This window comes from Nestor notabilis, unplaced genomic scaffold, assembly GCF_000696875.1.
Source record: "Nestor notabilis isolate BGI_N333 unplaced genomic scaffold, ASM69687v1 scaffold474, whole genome shotgun sequence".
Lineage (NCBI taxonomy): Eukaryota > Metazoa > Chordata > Aves > Psittaciformes > Psittacidae > Nestor > Nestor notabilis.
Genome location: NW_009926690.1, coordinates 171,242 through 195,762, shown reverse-complemented (window position 1 = coordinate 195,762; position 24,521 = coordinate 171,242). Strand labels below are relative to the sequence as shown.

General features: G+C 36.7%; 1 protein-coding gene across 1 annotated transcript in view; it reads left to right on the top strand.

Moving 5' to 3' along the window:
• The window catches only part of LOC104405058 (protein piccolo-like), a 189,128-nt gene that overhangs the window by 108,975 nt on the left and 55,632 nt on the right, over positions 1-24,521 (top strand). The window contains 7 exon segments of the mRNA XM_010013653.1: positions 5,737-5,787; positions 6,746-6,876; positions 8,508-8,534; positions 12,227-12,320; positions 19,160-19,231; positions 21,707-21,887; positions 23,105-23,299. Coding sequence (XP_010011955.1) covers positions 5,737-5,787; positions 6,746-6,876; positions 8,508-8,534; positions 12,227-12,320; positions 19,160-19,231; positions 21,707-21,887; positions 23,105-23,299 — 751 coding nt within the window.

The following is a 24,521-nucleotide window of genomic DNA, read 5'->3' as shown; positions in this document are numbered from 1 at the left end:
TTAAACAATCAAGATTTGATGTGACATCAGTGTCACTCTTCATTGCTGTTGCTTTTTAAGTGCATTCTACATGGTGTGGTGATGAGATACTAGTTCCACAGAATAAGCTGATATTGCTAAGACCGTAATTTCCCTCTCTTTACGGAGCTACTGTTTGAAGTGTTACAAGCTATGAAAAATCACAGGAATATCAAGCATTTCCCTGAAAGGCAGGGAAATAGTGAAAAAAAAAATTTGCTATCAAAATGTGTGTTGCCACTAGCTAATTCCTGTGAATTTGTTAAGTGTAAGTTCTCATTTCCTTTGCCACATCCTGTCCATTTCTCAGCTGAACTTCTTTCTACTTGTGCACCCACCTGACCATGTTGAAAGGGCAGAGCAGTAATTTAGTAACACTTTTTCACAGTTGAAACTGAATACTAGATCATAAAGTCATGTCACAGTTTTGCATTGTGTCAAAAAATTTAACACCTGAAGTGAAAACCATTCCTGTGAAAACTGCATTTGCTTAAACAATTTACAAGATCACTAAAGCTGATTGCTGTCCTGAATACCCAGCTTACCACTGTCTTACTGTTGGAAGCAAAGCTTCCCATTGCAAACAAGGTGCTTCCTACATATTTAGTCCTCTGTATCTTTACTCCTTCCTGGGACTGTCAGGTTCCTATTGCATTGTTATGTTTGTGGTTTTGTGTTGTTGAAGCTATGACTGTGATATGAGCTACAAACGCTCAAAGTTAGGTGCTGTACTGACCAAAACCAGCAAACAGTGCTTTCTCATTTCAGATAGGTTTTCAATATGCTTACATAACTTTCATGTGAGAGGAAACACGAAAATCTCTTTCATACAGCAATTTAGCAAGTACTGTAAATATATTTATCAATCAGTTTGGTTTGGATAGAAGTTCTGTCTTGCCACAATTCCAATAGATTTTTGAAGAACTAAATCAGGTCTATGATGCCCAAGTTAAGACCGTATGTCGAGATTTTACTGCACTTAACTTCAGGGACATGGCAGAATTGCCTAATCATCAGATGAATAGTTGGTTTCATTACACCATACTCTGGATATTGTGTGGGTCTTCATATGAACCAGTTTGCCATGTGCTTTATGTTTACCAGTGAGAATAATGCACTTCTGAAGTATAATTCATGAGGCTGGATGAAACCTGCCACCAAAGTGTGTGCACTGCATGGAAAGGAGAGGGCAGAGTTCTTAGTGCAGATGCCACTATCTACACTGAAACCCCTTCCATTTGATTAGACGAATCACACTCCTAAATTCACCGCATAGTGCATGGAGATCCATAAATCCTTCATGGGCAGTGTATCCTGGAGAGGTGTCCCTCTCTGACCATGAGAAGACTGAGTTCCCAGCTTTGGCACTGTAGCAGGCCACCTAAAGTTAGAAGCGTAAATTACATTTCCTGCTTCACAGAGGATTTAGTAATCTTTTGTGAAAATTCAGCTGGAGGCTTATAAAGATGAAACAAAAATTTATTAAAACTAATGCCTTTATGTAGGGGATGCAAAAGTCAAAACTAATCACGTAAAAATTTAAAACACTGCTTATTTCTGAAAATCATGTTGAGAGGCATTTCTTTCATAACAACCATAGCTCTTGTTGATTTGTATAGTTTCTGTTTATTGCCTGCAGGCTAAGTTTATAATGGTGTTGAGCTCTGTTAGAAGAGAAGGCTACTGCTCATCCTTTCTGGAACATCTCCTTGCCTTGGGCTGACAGCATTTCTCGTCAGGCTGCAGGCTTGCCAAAGTATCATGACAGACTAAACACCCAAACTGCCTAGACGTTGGTTTTGCCACTGTTCTTATTTTTAGCAAGTAGGTTTTTTTTAAAGCTTTTTGTATAGAATATACACTCCAGAAAAGTCATAAGAGTCTCTTTGATATTCTGCAGTGCCAATTCTCTCATATTCAATGCTTTGTCCCATTACTACAGAAAGTGATAGTGTACAGCATCAGAGCCTGGCTTTAACAAGTTTCACATCACGGTAATGAGAACCTTCTCCAGCAGGTGCGATGGCATGACAAAGCACAAGCTCTTCTCTCACAGGGTGTGTGAGTGCATGCAGGGAGTATCAAGAGAAATGAATGTGAAATTAGATTAGCCGTAACAGGAGAGGTTTAACCTTGTGGGAGCCTTGAGCTGACTATATCCTGTACAGACCTGTTTCTTTTGTTATGTAAAATGCATAATCATTCTACGGTGCAGATTACATCTAAGATATAAATGCCCTATAGAAACATTTAATTGTCTTTGTATCTTGAAGAATGGGTTGTTTTTCTAAATCCTCAGATCTTTTAGCTCCTAGAGAAGTCAGCAGTGAAAAACTTGTCCTTCTTTTCAAATTCATCCTCACTTATGTCCCGATAAAGATAGGTACTTACTTGCATCTCTACCTTTCAATCCAGTTTTAACTTCAAAGTTGGCCCAGGTCTGAGCTGGGGGTTAGACCAGATGACCTTGAGAGGTCTCTTTCAGCCTAAATTACTCAGGTTTCTTTGATAAATTTTGGTAGTTCTTCATGGTCAGTTTTAAACCAGCCGACATGAGAGAGAAAACAATATGCTGAATTGCAGCCTTGCAGAGCAATACAGAGATTTAACAATGATATAGGAACATAAATATGCACATTTATGTTTACAGACAAGTATGTGAAAGCAAAGTAGCTAAAAGGAACTCCACTTTAATCATCTTAGGAAGTCCCCACACAAATCTGGCATGCCCATTCCCTTTTCTCTGAACTCCTTCTACAGTATCTGTACTAATATATTCTATACTGCATGATATTTTGAGTGAACAGACTCATTATTTTTGCTACTCAAACTTCTGAAAAATTAGAGCATTTTGATTATCCGGCAGAGATTTTGTAACTGCAGCATGGCTCACTCCATGTTATTTTATAGCATTGTCAGTATTGTCAGTGCTAGTATAGACTGAGGTCAGAACTATTAAAGTATAATAAAATCCACTTGTAGAGGTAAAGGGTGGCAAGTGTAAGTAATTTAAAGCCTTGCTTTAAAATTTTGCATGGGGCTTATAGCAGCCTTCCAGTAAATGAAGGGGGCCTGCGAGGATGCTGGAGAGGAACTCTTCATCAGGGACTGTAGTGTTAGGACAAGGGGTAATAGGTTCAGTGTGAACAAGGGGAGATTTATTTAGATATAAGGAAGAATTTCTGTACTGTGAGGGTGGTGAGGCACTGGAACAGGTTGCCCAGAGAAGTTGTGAATGCTCCATCCCTGGAAGTGTTCAAGGCCAGGTTGGATGGGGCTTGGAGCAACCTGGACTAGTGGAAGGTGTCCCTGCCCATGGCAGAGGGGTTGGAACTGGATGAACTTTGAGGTCCCTTCCAACCCAAACCGTTCCAGGGTTCGATGCTTAGGTAGGTCTCTGTCCTTGGCATAAGGAGTGAAATTCTCTCTGAATATTCTGAAAAGGACCAAGCGAGTTTTAGTAGTTTGCTATCAATCTAAAATATCATTTAAGATTCAGAACATCTTATAAATGTTGATGACCTATTTAGCTGTTAGGGGATTACACTGCTTTAAAAGCTTTGTAAGGTACCAAAAAAAGCTGATTTAAAAATTTTCCATGAGAATTGTTTTTGAGACACATGGATTTCCAGAAAAATCAACATTTAGGATTTTTTTGTTCTTTTTTCCTGAAAAAGCTTGTGTTCATAAAGAAACACAGGTACAAAGTAGGTGTTCTGGCTTCCACTATAGCAGTCATTTTTTCTCCTTCTTAGCAGCTGGTGCAGTGCTGTTTTTGCCTGGGAACAACGCTGATAACACCGATGTTTTTAGTTGTTGCTAAGTAATGTTTACTCTGACCAAGGACTTTCTCAGTCTCATGCTCTGCCAGGGAGGAGGGGAAGCCAGGAGGAAGTAGAGACAGGACAGCTGACCCAAACTGGCCAAAGGGGTATTCCATACAAAGGCACGTCATGCCCAGTATATAAACTGGGGGAAGTCACATGGAAAGCCCAGATCACTGCTCAGGTCGGGCTGGGTATTGGGTGGCAGGTGGTGAGCAATTGTAACCTCTCCCCTTGTTATTTCCCTTATCATTATTATTATTGGTGGTAGCAGTAGGGGTTTTTTACTGGACTGCTCTTATCTCAACCCATGGGAGTTAGATTCTTTTGATTCTCCTTCTCAGCCCTCTGGGAGCAGGGGGAGGAAGAAGGTGGGGAGTGAGCGAGCGGCTGCACGGTTCTGAGTTACTGGCTGGGCTTAAACCACAACAGTGGGTAAAGCATGTAAAACAAGCAAAAATAAGGCAACACAGACAGTGAATATAACTATATAACAGACAGGTTTAGACTTCTTTTCTCCTGTGTTTTCATTGTGCTAGTGTTTGGCTGGAATTTTTCTGGTTAGTCCTGGTCTGCAGATCTGAGTAACTGAGGGGATGATTCTTCATTGCAAACCTGAAGAGGGTAGTGCATCACCTTAACTTTATGCTCTAGTTTGGGAGACATGGGCTCTGCATTAGCCTAATTTAAAACAATTCATGACCAACTTTCTGAGAAAATCTGTAAGGGTTTTATTGGAGGGCAGGGCAGCACAAAAAAGGCACAGGGAGTTTACTCTTCTCAGAAAATGAAAGAAATCCCAATTACACAGAATAGGATGTCAGGATGACAGTCACATCTGGAAACACAGGAAAAGATGACTTCCAAATCAATCTTCAGAGAACAGTAAGTTTGTCCTTATCTGCATCCTTTGTTTTCTCCTGCATCAACCAAGGAAGCAGATGTGGAGAGTATGCAAAAATATTCAAATCTTGCAACTAAACTGGGAGCTTGCTTGCTTGACTGATGTCTTGCAGATTAGAGGTAGGTCCAGGGTGGGTCAAGGACACTACCATTTAACAAAAGATCATATTTTTGAGAGATCAGGATTTAAAGCAAATGGTGATATTATTTTCAAACTACTAACAAAAAGGAGAGAAGAAATGGGGAAATAAAAAGACACTGAGGATTTTATTGCTTTTGTCAGCAACCTAGAGAAGCTCAGTGATACAGAACAGTGACAGAGAGGAATGTGCACTATTATACAACACTGAAAAGGGAAGGACAGAAAATTTAAATTTCATGTCATGGAAAGTGTGTGGAGGAATTTGAATTTGAAGTGACATAGCCAAACTGATTATCAGAAAACAGAATAAAGCAAAAAATATTATATGAGATGGCTTCCAATTGTGAAATCCACATAGACACTTCACTCAGTTTCATTATCATTCTTTCCACTCTCTCTACACACTTGCACACAGACTCAATTTAAACTGCTGTGACCTTTGTCTTTCAGTAGAAATATGGCTGTGTTGTACTTGACATGGTATCTGGTTTCTCTTTGCTACATTCACTTTTGTTAGACAGGGTTAATGCCATCTGTCTTTTTTCTCCCATATGTCCCTGTGTGACCAGTCTGCTCAGACTGTAAAAACTTTGGTATTCAAGTTGTCTGATTCTATACTTGTATAAAGGCTGATCAAAATGGTTGGGCTGGACTTCAAGTGCTGTTGGAATATGATGACCATTAGATTTGAGCATACAAATTGGAGACAATTAAATGAGCCTTAGAAATATGTGGCAATACAACAATATAAACACCACCTATGGAAAACTTTGAAACTCTATTATTTCCAGTACATGTATGTTTGAGAGTACGTGACTGTGTATTTATTTATGTATTTTAATCTGGCAGCCCACAGAAACTGCGAAGTCTGCTTCCCATCCAATCACTGGAGAAATTCAGGTAAATATGTAGTAGTTTTTGCTGTGTAAATTGTTGTTGCTACTGGCTGCACATTTCTGATTAATAAATCTGCAGAAAACAATCTCTATTAACTGAGTTGTTATTCAACTCCAACACCTTGAAATGCCACTCATTTAAGTCAGTGCTTGATTTTTGCCTTTGTCGTTAATGTTGGCTTGTGAAATACAGAGAGAAGAATAGAAAATGCTACTGCCCCTGAAGGGGCTGAAAGGAGTGAAACTCATTCTTATCTTTAATCTTTGGCCACATATTTTGGTTTACATTTACATTGTTTAGATTTAAGACTGCTGTGGGCTTCTCTTAGTGCAGTGTATTTATTTCCATGCAATGCCAATTTTGTGGTTCTCTATTATGAAACTGCTTTTACTCTAGCTTTTTAAAACAGTGGAACTGGGAGCAGCAGAATAAATGAAGCCTAATTTCCTATAGATTTTTGGATTTTCTTGGGTTTTTTCTTAAGTAATCCCTCTCTCTCTCATGTACTAGTATTAAAGATCTCTCCATAATATTACAACATCCTTCCTGGGGTTGGGTTCGAGGTAGTCAGAATTTTTGCAATTACTACTCAATAAACCAGCTGTTGCTCAGAAATATATCAAGGGTTCAAATTTGCTCTCGTTTTTCCTGATTGGAATAGATCAATATGGCTGGGTGTTTTGTTTTTTTTTTTTTGTTGGTTAGGTTGAGCTTTGTTTTTGTTTTATTTTTAAACCAATACTGGCAGACTTTGAAAGCAAAATTTGTTTCAAGATCCAATATCGTAATCTAGCATCTCATTCTAGTCAGGAGAGAAAACCAAAAACTTCTAAAATTTGTTCATTTCCAGCCAAATTGAAGGTCTAAAACTCATTTTATTCAAAGAATTTAGGGGAGTTATTGAATCATTCAGGAAATAAAAGTAACAAATAAATTTACTGTGCTTTAATGCATTCTCTAGCTTCAAATCAACTATGACAAACACCTTGGCAACCTTATCATCCACGTCCTTCAGGCAAGAAACCTTGCTCCCAGAGACAACAATGGCTATTCAGACCCCTTTGTTAAAGTTTATCTTCTTCCAGGGAGAGGGTAAGTGTAGCAGAAATTTTAACCTGAATTTCCTTTTAATTTAGCTTTGTTACTTGTTGCTAATAAACCGAACTGATAGTTACTGCTATAGAAAATCCAGGGGCAACACCAGGAAAAATGGTGGATTTTTAATAGAGAGCCAGATGCTATTCCCAGGAGAATGTGCATGCTTTGCTAATGACCTCAGGGAGTTCATGGTAATTCCCATAGGTTTTTTGTTGGGTTTTTTTTTTTCCATGGTTCCATTTAAAAATTCTAATACATGCAAAAATATGTATTAAAAGAACAATAGACTACTGAAATGTACTAAATATATGTAATACTATCTGTAACATAGAAAGCTACATGTTATTTTTAATGCAGAATGGTTGCTTCAGCTTAAGACATTCTGAATTTGGGGCAGATTTGCAGAATGTAGAGTACAATATCTGAGGTAAATCTGAGGTTGCAGTATAATATCAAAGGTGAGAAATACTAGTCAGAAAACATTCATTCTGTGTAACTTTTATGACTTTTTTTTAAGTGCTAAGATGTGGTTTTAGAAATTCTCATAATCTTGTATCTAGTGACTATACAAAGTATTAATCACTTCTTCAAAGTTTGTTGCTTTTTGAGATTGTAATTACAAATATCTCATTAGTGTTTCCTTTCAAATATACTTTTCTATATAAGCAATATTATAACTCTTTTTTGTGCCCTAAAGTTGCAGAAGGTTGTATGGATGCATAAGTATATATGGTTATAATAATCTTGCTGACTTCAGCGACATAGTAGATGTACTAGATAAACTAAGCTGATGGATCAGCTTTCAGATTGTAAAGACAAATTCCTGCAAACTTCTCTGCTTGTGTAGTTACTCTCATCCTCAAAGACTCTTAGGCTAGGACTATACAACTAAAGCTGTATTTCTGTTCTATTCAAAGTAACAAGAAAGTAGATGCTCAGGTCACAGCACAGCATTTGGCATATGGGCAAGCACCGCTACAAGTGCATGAATGGTACAGTTATGTATTCTTTTGTAGATTGCTAATTTCAGCCATACAGAATTCAATATAATTCAGTGGCACTGGGCCCAAAACTATTACTGAATATAACATGAACAGGTCCTAAATCTTGAGGGGTTTTTTAGTGCATCTAAGAGTCTTGTGAAATACTTTTCAAATCAATCTTACTGGGAATTTTGACAGGTACATTCCTTGATGTAGAAATAAGATTTGGAACTAGAGAGATGTTCACCCTGAAGAGGTCTAAGCCAGGTTTGAGTATAGGTTTAAACTTTCTTCCAAATTATGAAGAATTTGGATTCTAGTTTTGTTTGGTTTCATTATTTTAAAACATGGCACTGTTACAGTTTTGCATGTAGATTAGGGCTTTAGGGAATGATGGAAATGATGACCTGTTCAAAAGCACCCAACTTCTTTTTTTCTGAAAGCAGAAACTTGAATTGCTACTGAATACCTTTTATCTGTAGTTCTGTCCATGCTAGACTTCTTATTCTTCCTAATGCTTCTATTTCCTTTGATTCTGATATAAGAAACTCCCCATTATTCACATTTTCTTTAATCTCTGTTCTTATTTTCTCTCACACTGCTTCCTCTGTGTTCCTAACTCTGTAAATGCTGGGTATGCAGACAAGTCATGGTTGTCCAAAATGCAAGGTAGAGTGTACTATGTTCCAATCTTATTCTTTCATTTTTGTATGCATGCATTATACAATAAGCCTGTACATTGAACTATAGATTTCTATTGAATTTGGATGGCATGCAATTGCAGTGTGGTTTTGCTGTTCATTCTGTAATTAATCCCATTTCCAAGTCAAAAGGAACTGGAAACAAGTCATTAATGCTCCTTGAGCAGTAATATTCTAGGGCCAAACTCTGATGACAAACAATCTTTCTTTCAAACTCTGGAAGAATATAGTTCAGAGATATCTAAAAGTTTATTCTCACTCACTGAAAGTTGCAAAATAATTAACTGTGAACTTGTATCAAGATTTTGAACGATGTTACTGCCAAGATAAACAGGCACAGTTCAGAAATTAAATTGAATATTTTCTTTATATACCTTGCACGGTGTATAGACATTAAAGCCAGGTATAATTCTAGATAATTGCCCAGCTGGCTTTAAAGCTACTTGAACACATAAATGGTTATTTGTGGTAAACAAAGTTGAATTTTTAGTTATTGAAATTACTAATGCTTTGTTTGGAAACTTAAAGCAAAACTCCATTCTCAATATATGCTAATACCAGCCTAGGATAAGTATGTAAGAATAGTAATTCAGCCCAAACTATGTATTTGTTTAGAAGTAGAAACCTGATCAAGCAAGTCAACAGGCTGTTTTCAATAAAGAGATTTTCTTTATGTCTTTCTTCATAAAACAAATTATTTAATGAATGTGTTTAAATGCCACATTTTATATGCAGTTATTCTATTATACATTTTTAATTGTACTTTCACTTGCATCATGTATTAATAAATTATAATTAAGGAAGCATAGAGAAATTATCAAGAAAAGAGTAATGCAGTTTGCATCTTTTCATGCAGCATGCTCTGTGCATTTCAAGTGCAAATTATTTCATACATTTCATACTAGGTATTGACTGGTTTAATGAATGCGTTTTATGAAAGTATCTCCATGTGTTAATCACAAATTTGGGTTGAAGGCCCACTAGTGGTATGAATGTAATGTATTTCCCAGTTCCTTCCCTTCAGAGATCTAGAAACCTTCAGCTGCCATCCAGCTCAGCCTGGGTCTACACCTCCTTAGAAGCGGTCAAGGTCTCCTGCTTTCCTCTGCAACAGATCCAGACCATAGGTTACATGAATATGACATCACCTTTGCCAGTTTAGATCCAGATACTTTATGGAATTCACTTCAGATACTCCAGAATTGTCACATTAACAACACACTTATCTTTTGTCACTGCCAGCTCTGAAACCCAACACTGCATCAATCACCTTCTCACCTATTTCTGAAAAGAATCAGAAACTTTGAAAAGGTGATGTAGTTATAATAGTACAAAAGGAAATCCATGAAAGGAAAGGGAATGTCTTGGTATTACTTTCTTGGCTCAGTGCACAAAAGATCCTTTCCTACTTTCTTCGAAAAGATGAAAGTTTATCAGTTCCTTAAAAAGAGTAGAACATATATTTAGACAGGCCCAAGCTGTGTAATACAATCCTGGCTTAGCTAAGATAAGAAGTGGGTTGCTCTGGGTGTATGACGAGTTTGGAAAAGTTAATGTTTCATTAATAGTTGATTAGAATAGACATTCATTTGAGGAGTACTGTGAGCCCAGAAAGAGCAAGAGATGCTGCCATTCCAGCTGTCACTTGCCCATGTCCCATGTCTCCATATGGGTCAGTCAAATCTCATTAATACTTTGAAAGATGGGAATGTTTGTCTCAGATCAGAGAGTGGAAAAAGAAGGGAAAAGTGAGAAAAGTGCATTACTGAATAGGATTTGCCACAAAAATTTAATTTCTAAAAGGATTCAGATTTTGTATTTCAGCCTTCCTTCCAAGATATTCAAGGAATAGCTTTGTGAGAGTTTCTTTTTCATATGCCCTTGGTCCCCGCAGATTTTAATTCATCCTTTTCTTACTGGCACACAATATAAAAAAATAAATCTTCTTTTTTTATTTTTTCCTTCAATAACACACCATTGTATGCCGTGGCTGACAGAACAGATTGAACTGTGGAGAGCTGCTGCTTTCTTCTCATAATTAGCAGTGGACAGATACTTTGTTTCACAAGTCCCAGTGCCTTTCACATTTTTCAATAAACTGGAAGACAGTGGATGGCATGTTTTGCAAGAAAATAAATGGAACTGCATAGAATGACTAGAGCAAAAATATAAGAGCAAAAATAACTGCAAGTGCCTTTCATTAAAAGGTATCGTTCTAGTAGACAAGGGGGCCACCCCCTTTTAGAGAATAAGGTCACTAGACACTCCAGAGTAATTGGATGGCAGCACTGCACAGTTGAATTGAGTCTGTAGAGTGAAACTGCTGGCTCTGATGACCCAGCATTGATATATATGTATCAGTAAACATATGTGTCTTTCACATAACCTTAATTCAGGTCTGCTCTAATCTGGTACCATGCATGGTACACCGCTAGTGACTAGATGATTAAATGAGTTCCCGGAGTGCATCTTCTGAGTTAATCTCATATGAGAGGGGAATCTAGTATATTAGCTGTGAGACCATGCCACGTTATGAACCAAAACACAGTTCAATCAAAAGTCAGAAGTAAGAATCAGGAGAGCAGCATATCACCAAAAATTAATGTGGGGGAACCATAAAAGAGTTTAATAAGGCAGATACAGGTCATTCTTTGCTATCTGGCCTTAGTGCTGGAAAGCAGTCCTGGGCACATTTAATTTATTAATAAATATAGCACACAAATCTTTTAACATATGGTGGTTTTGAACAGAAGACAAAGGGCAGATGTCTCTCAGACTGGCAAAAAGAGGTTCTTTACCTTGGTTTTTCAAAGTGCTAAAAGCTTCTCATTTTCTCTTACCCAGCTTTTTCGAGGTGTCCATTAAAATTTATATTAAAGTAAAATTGGAATGGAAGCAAATCTGACATCAAAGTTTAGAGAGCTAGATGAATCCATATTCTGTTAAAGGTTAGCATATTGCTTTTTCCATACTCAGGAAATGCAAAGTACCATAGAAGGCACTACCAGTTCTTTTTAAAAACAGATTATGCAGCCAAACTTTTTGTTCTTGGCTATTGATAAAAACAATCATGAGCTTGATGCATTTTTATGTTTGTTTCCAGTACAGTTAGAGGTATATGCAGAGAACAAGATCAATAAGAAATTAGCGTTTCTATCATTAACAGGATATTAGTTATCCCATGGCATTCATTAAACATTCTTGTGAGATGGAGCTCCTGTAATTAGAGACTGCAACCTATAAATATAATGGATTCACTCTACTTTTAAAGTACTAATGGGAGGGTGCTCTTAGAAAAGAAATCAATGCATTATCACTTCAATTTATAATCAGACCCCAGCATGTACAATGCGAGAACATAGTGTATGTGCGTGTGCTGACTGATGCTTTATACTGAAACAGTTGTAGGCAAAGCTAGCCAACTTAAGAGTCAGATGTTTTAAAAGACCATGTGGGGAAAACCTACTAAATAAAGCCCCCAAAACCCAAAGGCTGTTATTGTCCTCCTGTAACCCTGAGTTGTTGCTGAAATGGAGATGCAATTCTTTTCTTTTTCTGATTTTTTGTTTTGTGGCTGCTTTTTTTTTTTTTTTTTTGCATTAGAACTGAAAGAAACACAAGATCACTAATGTAACGTTTCCTTCCTTTGTTCATATTCAGTGCTGAATACAAGCGGAGAACTAAGTACATACAGAAAAGCTTGAATCCTGAGTGGAATCAGACAGTCATTTACAAAAATATCTCCATGGAGCAGGTGCGTCACTGATAGTACTGTTCAGTGCAGTTTGCTTCTTTATTATTTGTATGGTCTGCAGTACTTACTGTGAAGAGAGTAGAGGTGCTGGCAGTTCTGTGAACCCTTGTAAAATCTTGCCAGATTAAGGAGAAATTTGGAAGTATTCCCTTGCCTCTGATAGAGCTGACTATATCAATACTCTTTTCTTGTTCTGTCTACTCATAAAAATGGTAAGTTATGGGATTACACTCATAATCATGTCATAAGTACAGATGTGGCAATTTAAAAAATGATAATGGAATACATGGAGGGAATAAATTAAGACAGAAGTTTCTGAAGTGGATTCAGAAATCGCTGTCACACTTCATTTCAAAACCCATGAAAGCTCACACAAAACACAGGTCCAGCCATTTTCTTATTCAAAAATATTTATAAAATATAGGGATTTAGATTTGGCAGGAATTTACAGCAATGAACTTGAAATATGAGTCACCTGAAAAAAGAAAAAAAATAAAAGATATTTAATTTCCTTCCTGTAGAAAGATTTAACTCAGATCTGGGAAAGAAGTCTGTGGAAGTCTTTGTTTCTTGGTGGCTTCCTAACTGTGAACTGCAGGGTTAACTGAGGCAGTATGAAGAAATTGTGTCTTCTTTTTCTCCATCTCCCCTTTTAAAGGGGCTTTTTGAAAAAGACGTAATGAACAAAATTATGATCAGTCATTTGTTGAAATTATGAAGTATATTTTATAGAATAACAGATCTGTATGCAGTGCATACAATGTTTTCAATATACTTCTCCAACACAACACCAAGACCTAATGATTATCCTCCCAACTTAAAATTTCATTATTCATTCTTCTTGTTCTTTAAGAGGAATATAGATTAAAACCCTTCCCACAGCTTGCATGGTTGCTCATGCTGTCTACACCTCTGATTTTAACTAAGCAGCTCAGATTTACTTCCAAAGTGCCCCGTTGTATGTAGTGGTTGTGGTTCACTGTATGGGTTTTGCATGCTGTTTCACGTAGGCTTGCATAAATGGTAGCCCTAGGTCTTCTGAGCTTTGTGAAAAGTTTTGATAGGTCTTAGCAATATTTCCAAACTGAGCTTTCCATTTAAGAAAGGGTCTTTAGTTTCCTTAATTTGCTTTCAGGTTCTGCTGTGACATTTCACAGAGCTGTACTTAAGAGTGCTTGGATGTTGAACATTCAATAGCTGTTTGGTAATTTTAAATTGGATAACAATATTAGTCTAGGATTTCTTGGACAGATGTTTTAATGATAGAAAATCTAATATCTTTGATGTCAGTTTTTGGGTGCTTATATGATGAAATCGCCTTTAGGTCACGTGCTGAATTCTTTGAACTTTTGCTTTTTATTTGCAAATCTCCTCCTTTTCCCTTCCTCTGAGACTGTTACTCAGTACTTAATACAATACGTGTGTCAGCTCCACCTAAGCATTGCATATGTTGTATATTTTGGTCTCATGTCACACAGAAGCGTGTGAAGAGGAGAGTATTTCCTTCCACACCTTTCCATGCCTTGTATCTAGTGCTAAGATACTGCTGTGAGTGATTCTTCTCCTGTAAAATTCAGTGCCCTGGCTTAGTAAAGTAAAGCAAAGCACATTTCTAGATCACCAAATGATTCCTTGATGATGATAAGTACCCTCTATGGTTTGAAGGACTATCACTATGCAATAGCACAACATAACCCTCATGAATGGATATTTCAAAATAGGAATATAAAGAGAAGTACAGGACAATTGTGATTGATAGACTGAAAATGAGTGTTATGATCACCAAACAAGCAAAACTGCATCATATACTAAGTTATACAGAGTTAGCAGTATAAATTAATGAACCTTTATAAATATTATTTCTTCAAAGAAGCATTTCCTTTTCCCCATCAAAGCCTGAGTTGCTTGCTGACAGCAAATAAGTATTATTAAATATTTCCTAATATAGTCTTTTTAGCGTCACTGTCTAGACTTTAGATGGTTGTACAATTTTTCACTTTCCTTTTCTCTTTCATACCCTAGCTGAAATTAAAGTGAAAATAATTCTGGGAAATAGATCACTCTTTGAAATGAAACAGACTTTTTCAAGGTCAGAATGATTAGTTTTATCATGTAGCAAATTCTGCTTTGGCAGTTGGAGAAAAAAGAAGAAAATTAAACTGTGACTATTTAGTAATTTCAGGTTTTTGTTAAGTAATAAAGTGGAGATAATTATAATTTGAGAGGAAGACTGAGTACACACATTGCAAATATTATATAATAATTGCTAACTCAAGTCAAATACCCTCTCAGAGCGTGAAAGAAAGCATTAGAATGATTTAAGGAGAAGATGGTAAAAGAGGCAAGTTCAGTTGCTGGTCAGGCTGTTGACATAATATATGACCACAATATAAGGTATGGCTTTGTTTATCCTAATTCCTTACTTGTCAGAAAGCAAGAAAAAGTATTTCCTTAAATGATGGATCTAATTCATTAAAGCAAATAGCTTTTGCTATAGCTCATGTCCTTTAATTCAAGGTAATACATTTAGAAAGAGTAATATTTTCAAAATCCTTGAGTGATGTAGGAGCCTATGTCTTATTTCCAAAAGTAAGAAAAGCTTTCTTATGAATCAGTAAAGTACATAGATCTTTCTTAGTGTCTTGGGCAAGAGAAAGAAAACTTCTAAGTGATCTAGCAAAAGTCTATTTTGTCCTCTCACATACTGAAGAACAGGAATATAGAGGAGTACAATGAAATGTTAAACCTGAATGTAAACACAAGTAGGTATAATACATAATCTAGTACAATACCTTCATTTCTACTCATTAAATACCCCGACTGAGACTGCAATCTTTCATATTATTTCTGAAGTAATTATAGGAATTTATTTCTGGCATAGGAGAAAAACAAACTGCATTAAAATTATTTCTTTCCTCGTGCAAATTCTTGTGTAAGATTTTTCAAGGAATATGTATTAAATATTTCAAGCAATGCATATTCGCTTACATAGACCCTCGTTATCTTTGAAAGCACCCTGTGATCTCCACACATTTAAAAGAAGAAACAGACACTTCTGTACATGTGATGTTGGTGATGTCTTCCATAAGAGAAAATATTATTCACATTGCCTGTTTCTGCATAATCTTTCAATTTTTTTTAAATGAGCAGCCTAAAGATAACTGGAGTTCACCTGCAGTAATGTGCTTTTAGGTGGACTTTTATTTTTTCATTTTAATTTCTAGTTTTAGTTTTTCTTCAAGACAAAGCCTGAAATTAGTTACAACAATTTTTTCATAATATGCTAGGAACTCAGATGAGGCTCACAACATGTGCACTGCTTTCCTTCTTTTAGGGACACTTTCTCATTTTCCTCTTGGCACATTTCCCACTTGCAGAAACCCGTGGTCAGATGGGTAGTGGGTTTCTGCAACGCATTTAAATATTCCTGTTGGTTAAATTCCTGATGGGGATGTGAACTTCTGGCTTCATGACCTAAACCTGTATGATGTAAGGCAGAACCCTACTTTGCGGTGTTGGTATAATGACTGCTTTTAAAATCACTAGCCATTGAGTGTTCTTTGCCTTCAATAGTGATACATAAATATATTTTCATAAAAGCAAATTTTCCTCCTCTTTGAAACTCATTTCGTGCACTCTGCCTCATAAAGCTCTTTTGATGGTTCTTCATTGTCATAATATTGTATAAAAGTTCTGTTAAACTAAGTGGCTTAAAATAGGTATCTCAAAGAAATACAGAGTAGTCCAAGTTTTCAGCACAGTTTTATTATCATAATGACACAAAGAACCTAGCAAAGTAGGGTTGCAGTTACTTGTAAATCTCTATTTTCCCCTTTCCACCAAAAATCCTTCAAATCTTAGTTTTGGTGGTTTTTTTTTTCCTTTCCTGGGTCTGTACATTCTTCTCTCTGTCCTTGAACAGTTGTCACTTGAAACAAGAAGACATGTCCTCCCAATACTGCCACAATTAAGACAATACATTTCTGAAAAGTATTTATGCTAATCCTCTTTTTTAAAAGGTAAAAATACATATAATTAGTATAACATCTATCAGGAAATCAGGAAATTATACCATCCAGGAAGCTAAAAGCACCATGGACCAGTGGCTGATCAACTTATTTTTTCAGCTTATTTTTCATGTTGCAGTTTTGATACAGTCTTGGAACAGCAAAGAAAAGGAATTTTATTCAGTCAAGGAAATATTCTGTAAAGGATGTTCCAAAGAGAACCTTTTTGTTCAACTTTTTCCTTAATTTTTGCAGGATATTTTTAAAAGAATATTTAAGAGGAATGATGCCTAATTACGTAGGAATAAAACAGAAAGATGAAAGACGTGCTCTCAATTCTATTTTTTTTTAACCTTAGATTTCAAGTTATGTTCTTGTCTGCTTAAAGAGTATGTTGTTAATACTAAACATAGAACAATTCCCCTTTGTGTGGGGTTTCCAGGGTATGCTGATTTAAACTTGTTTTTCAAAGACACTCACTTTACATAGTTGCTCATTTTTCTAAAGGTAGCTGAAAGCAGAAGATACTTCAAATACAGAATACTGAGATTAAATTTTCATTTAAAGGTAATTTAAAGTTATTAAGAACTGTCTGAATCTGTTGCATTAAACCAAGGGACAGTGGAGGTAAATAGCAAAAAGTACTTTTCTTGAAAGTATATATAATATGTACACTAAATGGTGTAGTAGAATTTGAACAGTGACTTGATCCCTTGTCATCCCTTTGTCCCAAGCAGCCAATTAATAGTTAAAGCAGTGAGTGACACATTGCTTCTGTTAGGATGATGACATAAATTATCAGATAACATTGCTGGTTCTGACCTCTTTTCTTAGACTCATAGAATCACAGAATGGTTTGGATTAAAAGGGCCTTAAAGATCATGCAGTTCCAAACCCCCTGCCATGGGCAGGGACACTTTCCACTAGATCAGGTTTCTCCAAGCCCTGTCCATCCTGGCCTTGAACACTGCCAGTGATGGGACAGCCACAGCTTCTCTGGGCAACCTATGCCAGTGTCTCATCATCCTCATTGTGAAGAATTTTTTCCTAATGTCTAATATAATTACATAGTTGCTCATTTTTCTAAAGGTAGCTGAAAGCAGAAGATACTTCAAATACAGAATACTGAGATTAAATTTTCATTTAAAGGTAATTTAAAGTTATTAAGAACTGTCTGAATCTGTTGCATTAAACCAAGGGACAGTGGAGGTAAATAGCAAAAAGTACTTTTCTTGAAAGTATATATAATATGTACACTAAATGGTGTAGTAGAATTTGAACAGTGACTTGATCCCTTGTCATCCCTTTGTCCCAAGCAGCCAATTAATAGTTAAAGCAGTGAGTGACACATTGCTTCTGTTAGGATGATGACATAAATTATCAGATAACATTGCTGGTTCTGACCTCTTTTCTTAGACTCATAGAATCACAGAATGGTTTGGATTAAAAGGGCCTTAAAGATCATGCAGTTCCAAACCCCCTGCCATGGGCAGGGACACTTTCCACTAGATCAGGTTTCTCCAAGCCCTGTCCATCCTGGCCTTGAACACTGCCAGTGATGGGACAGCCACAGCTTCTCTGGGCAACCTATGCCAGTGTCTCATCATCCTCATTGTGAAGAATTTTTTCCTAATGTCTAATATAAATTTCCCCTCTGTCAGTTTAAAGCCATTCTCTCTTATCTTGTCACAACATGCCGTTAGAAAAAGCTCCTCTCCAGAATTTCTGTAGGCCCCCTTTAGGCACTGGAAGCTGCTCTAAGGTCTCCTCAGAGCCGTCTCTTCTCCAGGCTGAACAAGCCCAACTGTCAGTCCATCTTCATGGTGCTCCAGTCTTCTGATCATCTTTGTGACCTCCTCTGGACTTGAGCAGGTCCGTGTTCCTCTTGTGTTGGGTCCACAGAGCTGAATGCAGTACTCCAATATGTGAAACAAGTCCCATTTTCTGCAATAATGCTTGGAAGGTTACAACAAATTTTTCACTTACAACTTCTCAGCCTGACTTTGCAGACATCCCATACCCCCAAGATTTTGTCCTGTCTTTCAAGCCACCTGAATTTATTACTTCTTCTCCCACCACCATTTGCTAGCCTTTTGCCAGCCTTTTGCCCCACCAGATAACATTGGTAATCAGTCCTCTCCCCATCTGTCCCCACAGACCCCTGGAATAACACTCAGGTCAATCTTTCCAATAAGGTAAACTCCTTTGGTCAACAGCTTTTCTGTCTTGCACTATCTTGTCATACAAAATGATTTGGTTTTTTACTGTAGCCTGTAAGACGAGTGCTTGATACAGTTTGATGTCTGCAGATAATGGGTTTTGATGGCTATCATTAATACCTAACAGGACAACTTGTCCTGCAGAGGACACTTGCAGAGTCCCATTGATTACACTGAATTTTGGGGGTATAAAAGTCTGGTCTTCACAAATGAGATGATTGTGTAAGGAAGGTGTTTTAAATAATACATTTGAAATTCACACTCAGATGCTCTTTAAGCAAATGTTTGAATTCAGCAAAGTCAGACTTGACAGTCTCAAATACACAAATGGGGGTTTAAAAATCAATCTGGCTTCTGTAGTGGACACACATTCTGTCAAAAACGACTTACAGAAATTCCTAAAGAAGGGCCAAGCACAAGCCCATTTGTCTTGATAACAAAGGATAGCCCCAAATTATTTTTGTGAGATCAAGGTTGATGGGAGGACAAAAGCTGTATAGCTGTCACTATGAAAAAGGAATCAAGGAGGAGGTAATGAATAGAAACCACCATAAAGACTTGATCTGAAGTTTATGATGCCAATGGGTTAATTATCCTTTGACTTAAATTACAGCTGAAAAAGAAAACACTGGAAGTGACTGTCTGGGATTATGATAGATTCTCCTCGAATGACTTCCTTGGTGAAGTGAGTAACTTATTTCCTCCTCTCTAACCCTGACTAGTTAGAAAGCTGATTAGCTGCATGCTGGTATGGAGACTGTTCTCTTCCAAGGTATGGTACATATGTTAAGTGAAACATTTTTTACATCACAGTTTTACTGCTGACTTCATAACAAATGGTCATGATTTCTTTCATTCACACATGAAAATGCCTTTCTTTTTTTCTCAAGGGACTGTGGACAAGTTCATTTGGGCCTCAGCACAATGTTACTTCATTGGAAATTAAGATTTTTTTTTGAGCCTGAGATAGTAACAGCCTTTACAGTGACTGAATGGGGAATTCATGCTATGACTGATAAGCTGTCTGCCTTGATTTTAACATAACATGGGAAAGCTGAGGAGGTGTCAGTCTTTGTAAATTATTAAAGAATTAAATTTTGCCATTACACCATAATTTAGCACACACACAAGTATCTGCAAGTGTGAGTAATTTGATCTTACTGATCAAGGTCTCATTTTTAACTCTACAAAATAGTAATATCATTACCAAAGTATGACTGAAGGCAAAATCTTGAAATAAATAATAAATGAGGTGAATGATTGTGGGAAGAAGAACGCTGTCTCTTAAAAGCGAATAAGCAAATATGCACGTACAATACTGAATTACCAGCAATAACTATGATGTCAAAAAAGTAATTAAAAATGTTATCACAGAAGAGGATTATAATTCAAAACAGAAGGCCAGGAAAATTGATCACTCATATGTAGAGTAACTCAAAGTGTCTCTGCTCATTCTGCATTTGAATTTCACAAAGGCGGCACACAGTTCAGCTCCAGTTCCCCGTTGTGTAACTAGAAAACTAAGCAATCAGTGTCACTATTTAAACAATTACTAAAATAAATGTATAGGAAGCAGCTACATGATTACTTATTTTCTGCATAGTGCATCAGTATTCTTGTTGAGTTCAGCATTTTTGTCCAAATGCAGGGCTTTACTGAATATCTATATCATTGACATTTAGAAAATGGATGCTCTGCAGCTGCTTTTACAGGAAGGTTCACACTTTTGCCTTCAAATATTTGTAATGTCTAGAATTATTTTATTTATTAAATAATTCAAAATTAAATATGCAAACAGTTTTTCATGGAAAAAAGGAATAGAAAAGACTATCCACTGTATGTAAGGACCAGGATGTCAAGAGGAATCCTGTATCATAAAATCAAATATCTAAATTGTGCCCTAAGGACTTGCTTGAATAGGGCTAGCATCACTTGCATGCCCCAGAAGGCAAGTGGCACATCTTGGTTCATATCCATGGAATGTGAGCCCACTTCTACAAAGCTGAGCCCTCAGCCTGTACTGCCTATTGGGAACATTGTCAGTCATGCTGTCTTCCAGGTTATTCCCAAATCTGTGACCAAAAGCAGCAACAGGGAGAATGTTAAGTAGTTACTCTGTTCAGATTAAGTATAGACCTAACCAGAAAGACCAAGACAGGCCATAGACAACCTATGAAGTGGAAAGAAAAAAGGCTTTTAACCTTTTAGAAACAATCAGTTGTAAAGAGACTTCCCCATTCCTAAACTTGAAGAAGCTTTCTTCTATATAAGGTCTTGTAATAAACATTGTTGCTTGAAGTAATTGCACACTTTATTTATTACAGCCCCTTGGCTGTAAGACCATAAAGGGAGGAAGGGTCTTTATTGGTCCAAATGCTCATTCTTTTAGTTTTTTTTTCTTAAAGAAATTTCACAGAACTCCTGCTAGCAATGCAGGGGACCTAGGGCAGATTTTAGACACAGTGTTAGGGGGTTTTTAGCCAATATTTTTGTTTCATTTCCACATTGCCATTGCATCTCCCTTTCTTTTTTTACCAGTGAAGTTTCAAGACCTAAATGGCCTGTCAAATTCTATTATTTCTGTGAAGTGCAAAGGTATCCCTATTCTTACGTTTTTGCTACCAATTCTCAATATGTGGATATTTTAAAAATCAGCAAACACCCTTCTCATATTATGGAAGTCCTTATTAAAATAAAATATCAAATAATTTGTCCCTTTAGTAACACTGACAAAAGGAAAAAACAACACTGCCCAATTCTTCTCTTAGAATATGTCTATACAGAGGCAAAATGACCAGATGTCTTTTTAGTCTAGCTCTCAAGCTAGTGTTCACAAGCTACCCTTTAAACTATCTAACCATCTTGATATGGAGCTGTCTAAACTCACAATCCTTACTGAGGTCCTGCTGAGAAGATGTGTTAGTTCAGACACAGCAATATACGAACAAATGTGGGTTTGCGATCAGGATCACAGCTGGCTTATATCAGGTGAGGTCAGAGCATGGACAGAAAGTCCTGAATCTGTCAGCTTACAGCCTTATACCCGTAATTTCTTAGATTTGATTGCATGTTCTGGTAACACAACTGTAAACTCTTCTGCTGTACACAATCATTAATAGATCAGATACAGACCATATATTGTACTTTGATTTATTTGTAGGTATTGATCGAATTATCCAGCGTCTCTCAGCTTGACAACACTCCTCGGTGGTACCCTCTGAAAGAACAGAGTGAAAATATTGATCATGGGAAATCTCATTCTGGACAGAGTAGCCAGCAATCTCCAAAACCATCTGTCATCAAGAGCAGAAGTCATGGAATCTTCCCGGACCCTTCCAAGGGTAGGAATGACTTGGTGCACCTTTTATGAAATGTTTTCCTAGATGATGGGAAAACCTTTGCTATGTGTAAGTTATAATAGAAAAATAAAGTTACTGCTATGAAGTTTGTATACACTTTTATTAAAAACATAATTATCTCTGTGATTAATTCATTTGAGCTAAGGATTAATCTGCCTTCATCTCTGTTAACCAGCTTACTGAGTAACTGTGTCCTTAAAAAAGCAGCTTATAAGCTGTATGTCTTTTGCACAACTACTATAGATTCTATGCCATTTTCATTTTTCTGGTAGCCTTGGCCAAATTCAATACATATTTCGCTTTCTATTTTTTTATGTTCTTTAAATATTCTGTGGCATTTTATCTTCTGGAAGTGTCACATTAATATTTTATAGTATAACAATTACGCTATAAAAATGCATATGCATTTCCAGTTAATGATAATGGACCGTAGCACATCTCAATTGTATTGGAAATCAGTGGAGCTGATACAGGAGGATTATACTGGTGTTTACAAAAGCAGAATTGATCTCAGTGTCTCCTGCTCCAAGAAATGTATCTCTCCTTTTTTTTTATTTAATCTAAGTAGTAAATGGCTGGTTGCTCACTTAAAACATAGTATATATCATATAAAAGCAAAAGCTATCCCAAATAGCACCCAGATAAGAGCTTCAGAGTGATAAGACTCTGCTCCATCTTCTATTTCTCTGTGTAATGTTTTGCTTAGGATCTGTGTCTATATAAGATCTATGTCTAAATAAGAGGTTAACATAGAAGTTATTGTAAGTTAGGCTATGGTTTTGACCAGGGCATTCATCAGAATAAAACTGCTTGCATTAGCTAAGTATTTGGTAGTGGTGTAAGTGGTGCTATTTAGTCTCTACATAGTAGACAAGTAGAAATTGGAAAACAAATTAGTCTTTAGCATACCCTGTCATTCTACCAGTGTGAACTAGCACAGGAGGCATAATTTACAGGTGATAGAAAAACAATAGCAAATTAATTATTCCCTGGGCCAGGAAGAGTGGGTAAGTAGAAAATGGTACTTCATAAGATATGTTTTCTAAACATGATGTATCCTGAGACTTTGAACAGCATTCCACAGCTTAACCTTTATTCCTTGTCCTGGAATGCAGCCACAAAGGCCAGTCAAGAGAAAGAAAATGAACTTGTTTGTTTTTAATAAATGCAGCAGTTGTGCTTCTTCATTTTCTTGGTAGACATGCAAGTGCCCACAATTGAGAAATCCCACAGCAGTCCCGGGAGCTCCAAATCTTCCTCCGAAGGACATCTACGCTCTCACGGTCCATCTCGCAGCCAAAGCAAAACCAGCGTCACTCAAACTCACCTCGAAGATGCTGGGGCAGCCATCGCCGCTGCTGAAGCAGCTGTCCAGCAGCTTCGCCTTCAACCAAGTAAAAGACGCAAATAAATTCCTCAGCATGGCAGCTTAATGTTCATCTGTTGCCTTTTTCCCTGCTGTCCTTCCCTTTTCGGCTATTTTCTTTTCTGTTCTTGGCACACTGTGCTCACTCTGTTCAACGTCTTTCTTTGTGTGCCTGTGTGTGACTACATATAATTACAATATACTCTCGTATTTAGAAGTCTTTTATTTATTTATTTATTTTAATTTATGTAGACTGCAGTGAAACTGGCTGTTTCTCCATCAGTCCCTTCACTCGTGGTTCATGATGTTCCATGGTTGTGCATGACTCAGAGAATTCCATTGTGTGGTGGTGCTTTGATGTCACTTTGATGTCACTACCAATGAAATAATCAAAACCTGCAGAGATGTGGCTGCCAGTTCTTCAAGTTGCACACAAATACTGAGAGCACATTAAAAGCAAAATATGTCTGTAAGTAGTAATCAGGAAGGACAGTACTATATGCACAAAAGAAGATTTAAAGTTAAAGAAAAAAGGTTTTTTAAGTACATGGTTGAGATTTCTATTTTTGAAACATGACTGTAAATATCTAATTTTTTTTTAAAGGAAATATAAAGCAACCTTCTTACTATCTCAGATAATATATTACTGATGAGTAGAGCAGTGTCCTGGGTTCAGCCGACAAGCAGCAATAGACAAAAACATTAAACACATTAAATACAAAATCGTTAAACACACAAAGCCATTAACAACATCAGATTTCAACAGTTATCAAGTTAGCAAAGTCAAAGGGAGTAGAGAGCTAAGTCAGTTGTCATAGTCCAATTCTGCTAGTAATTTTTGTGCCATGGATTGATTAAGGTCAAAATACATTTCATCTGACAACTTTGAACAGATTAATAAATTAAAACTTTCCCATTGAAAAAGGTTGCTCTCCAGAATATAATTCAGACCAGCATCTGATTGCTAGTTAACAGTTTAGTTGATGGCAAATTAAAACTCTCTGACTGTGGAAACATTGTGTTTGTCTTCAGGATTTGTTGATATGCCATAAAGTTATCATGGAATAATACAAAAAAACAGGGGAAAATTATTTCCCTCGTCTTCACCATCATTAATAAAGAAACAGCCAGTTTTAATATTCTTTAATGCTGTGCATGTGGTGTCTCTTTGGTGTTTGAAAACACTACTTACTTAAATACAGAAAAAACCACTTCTGTTTGCATGAATAACATTTAAGCTGGTTCCATCT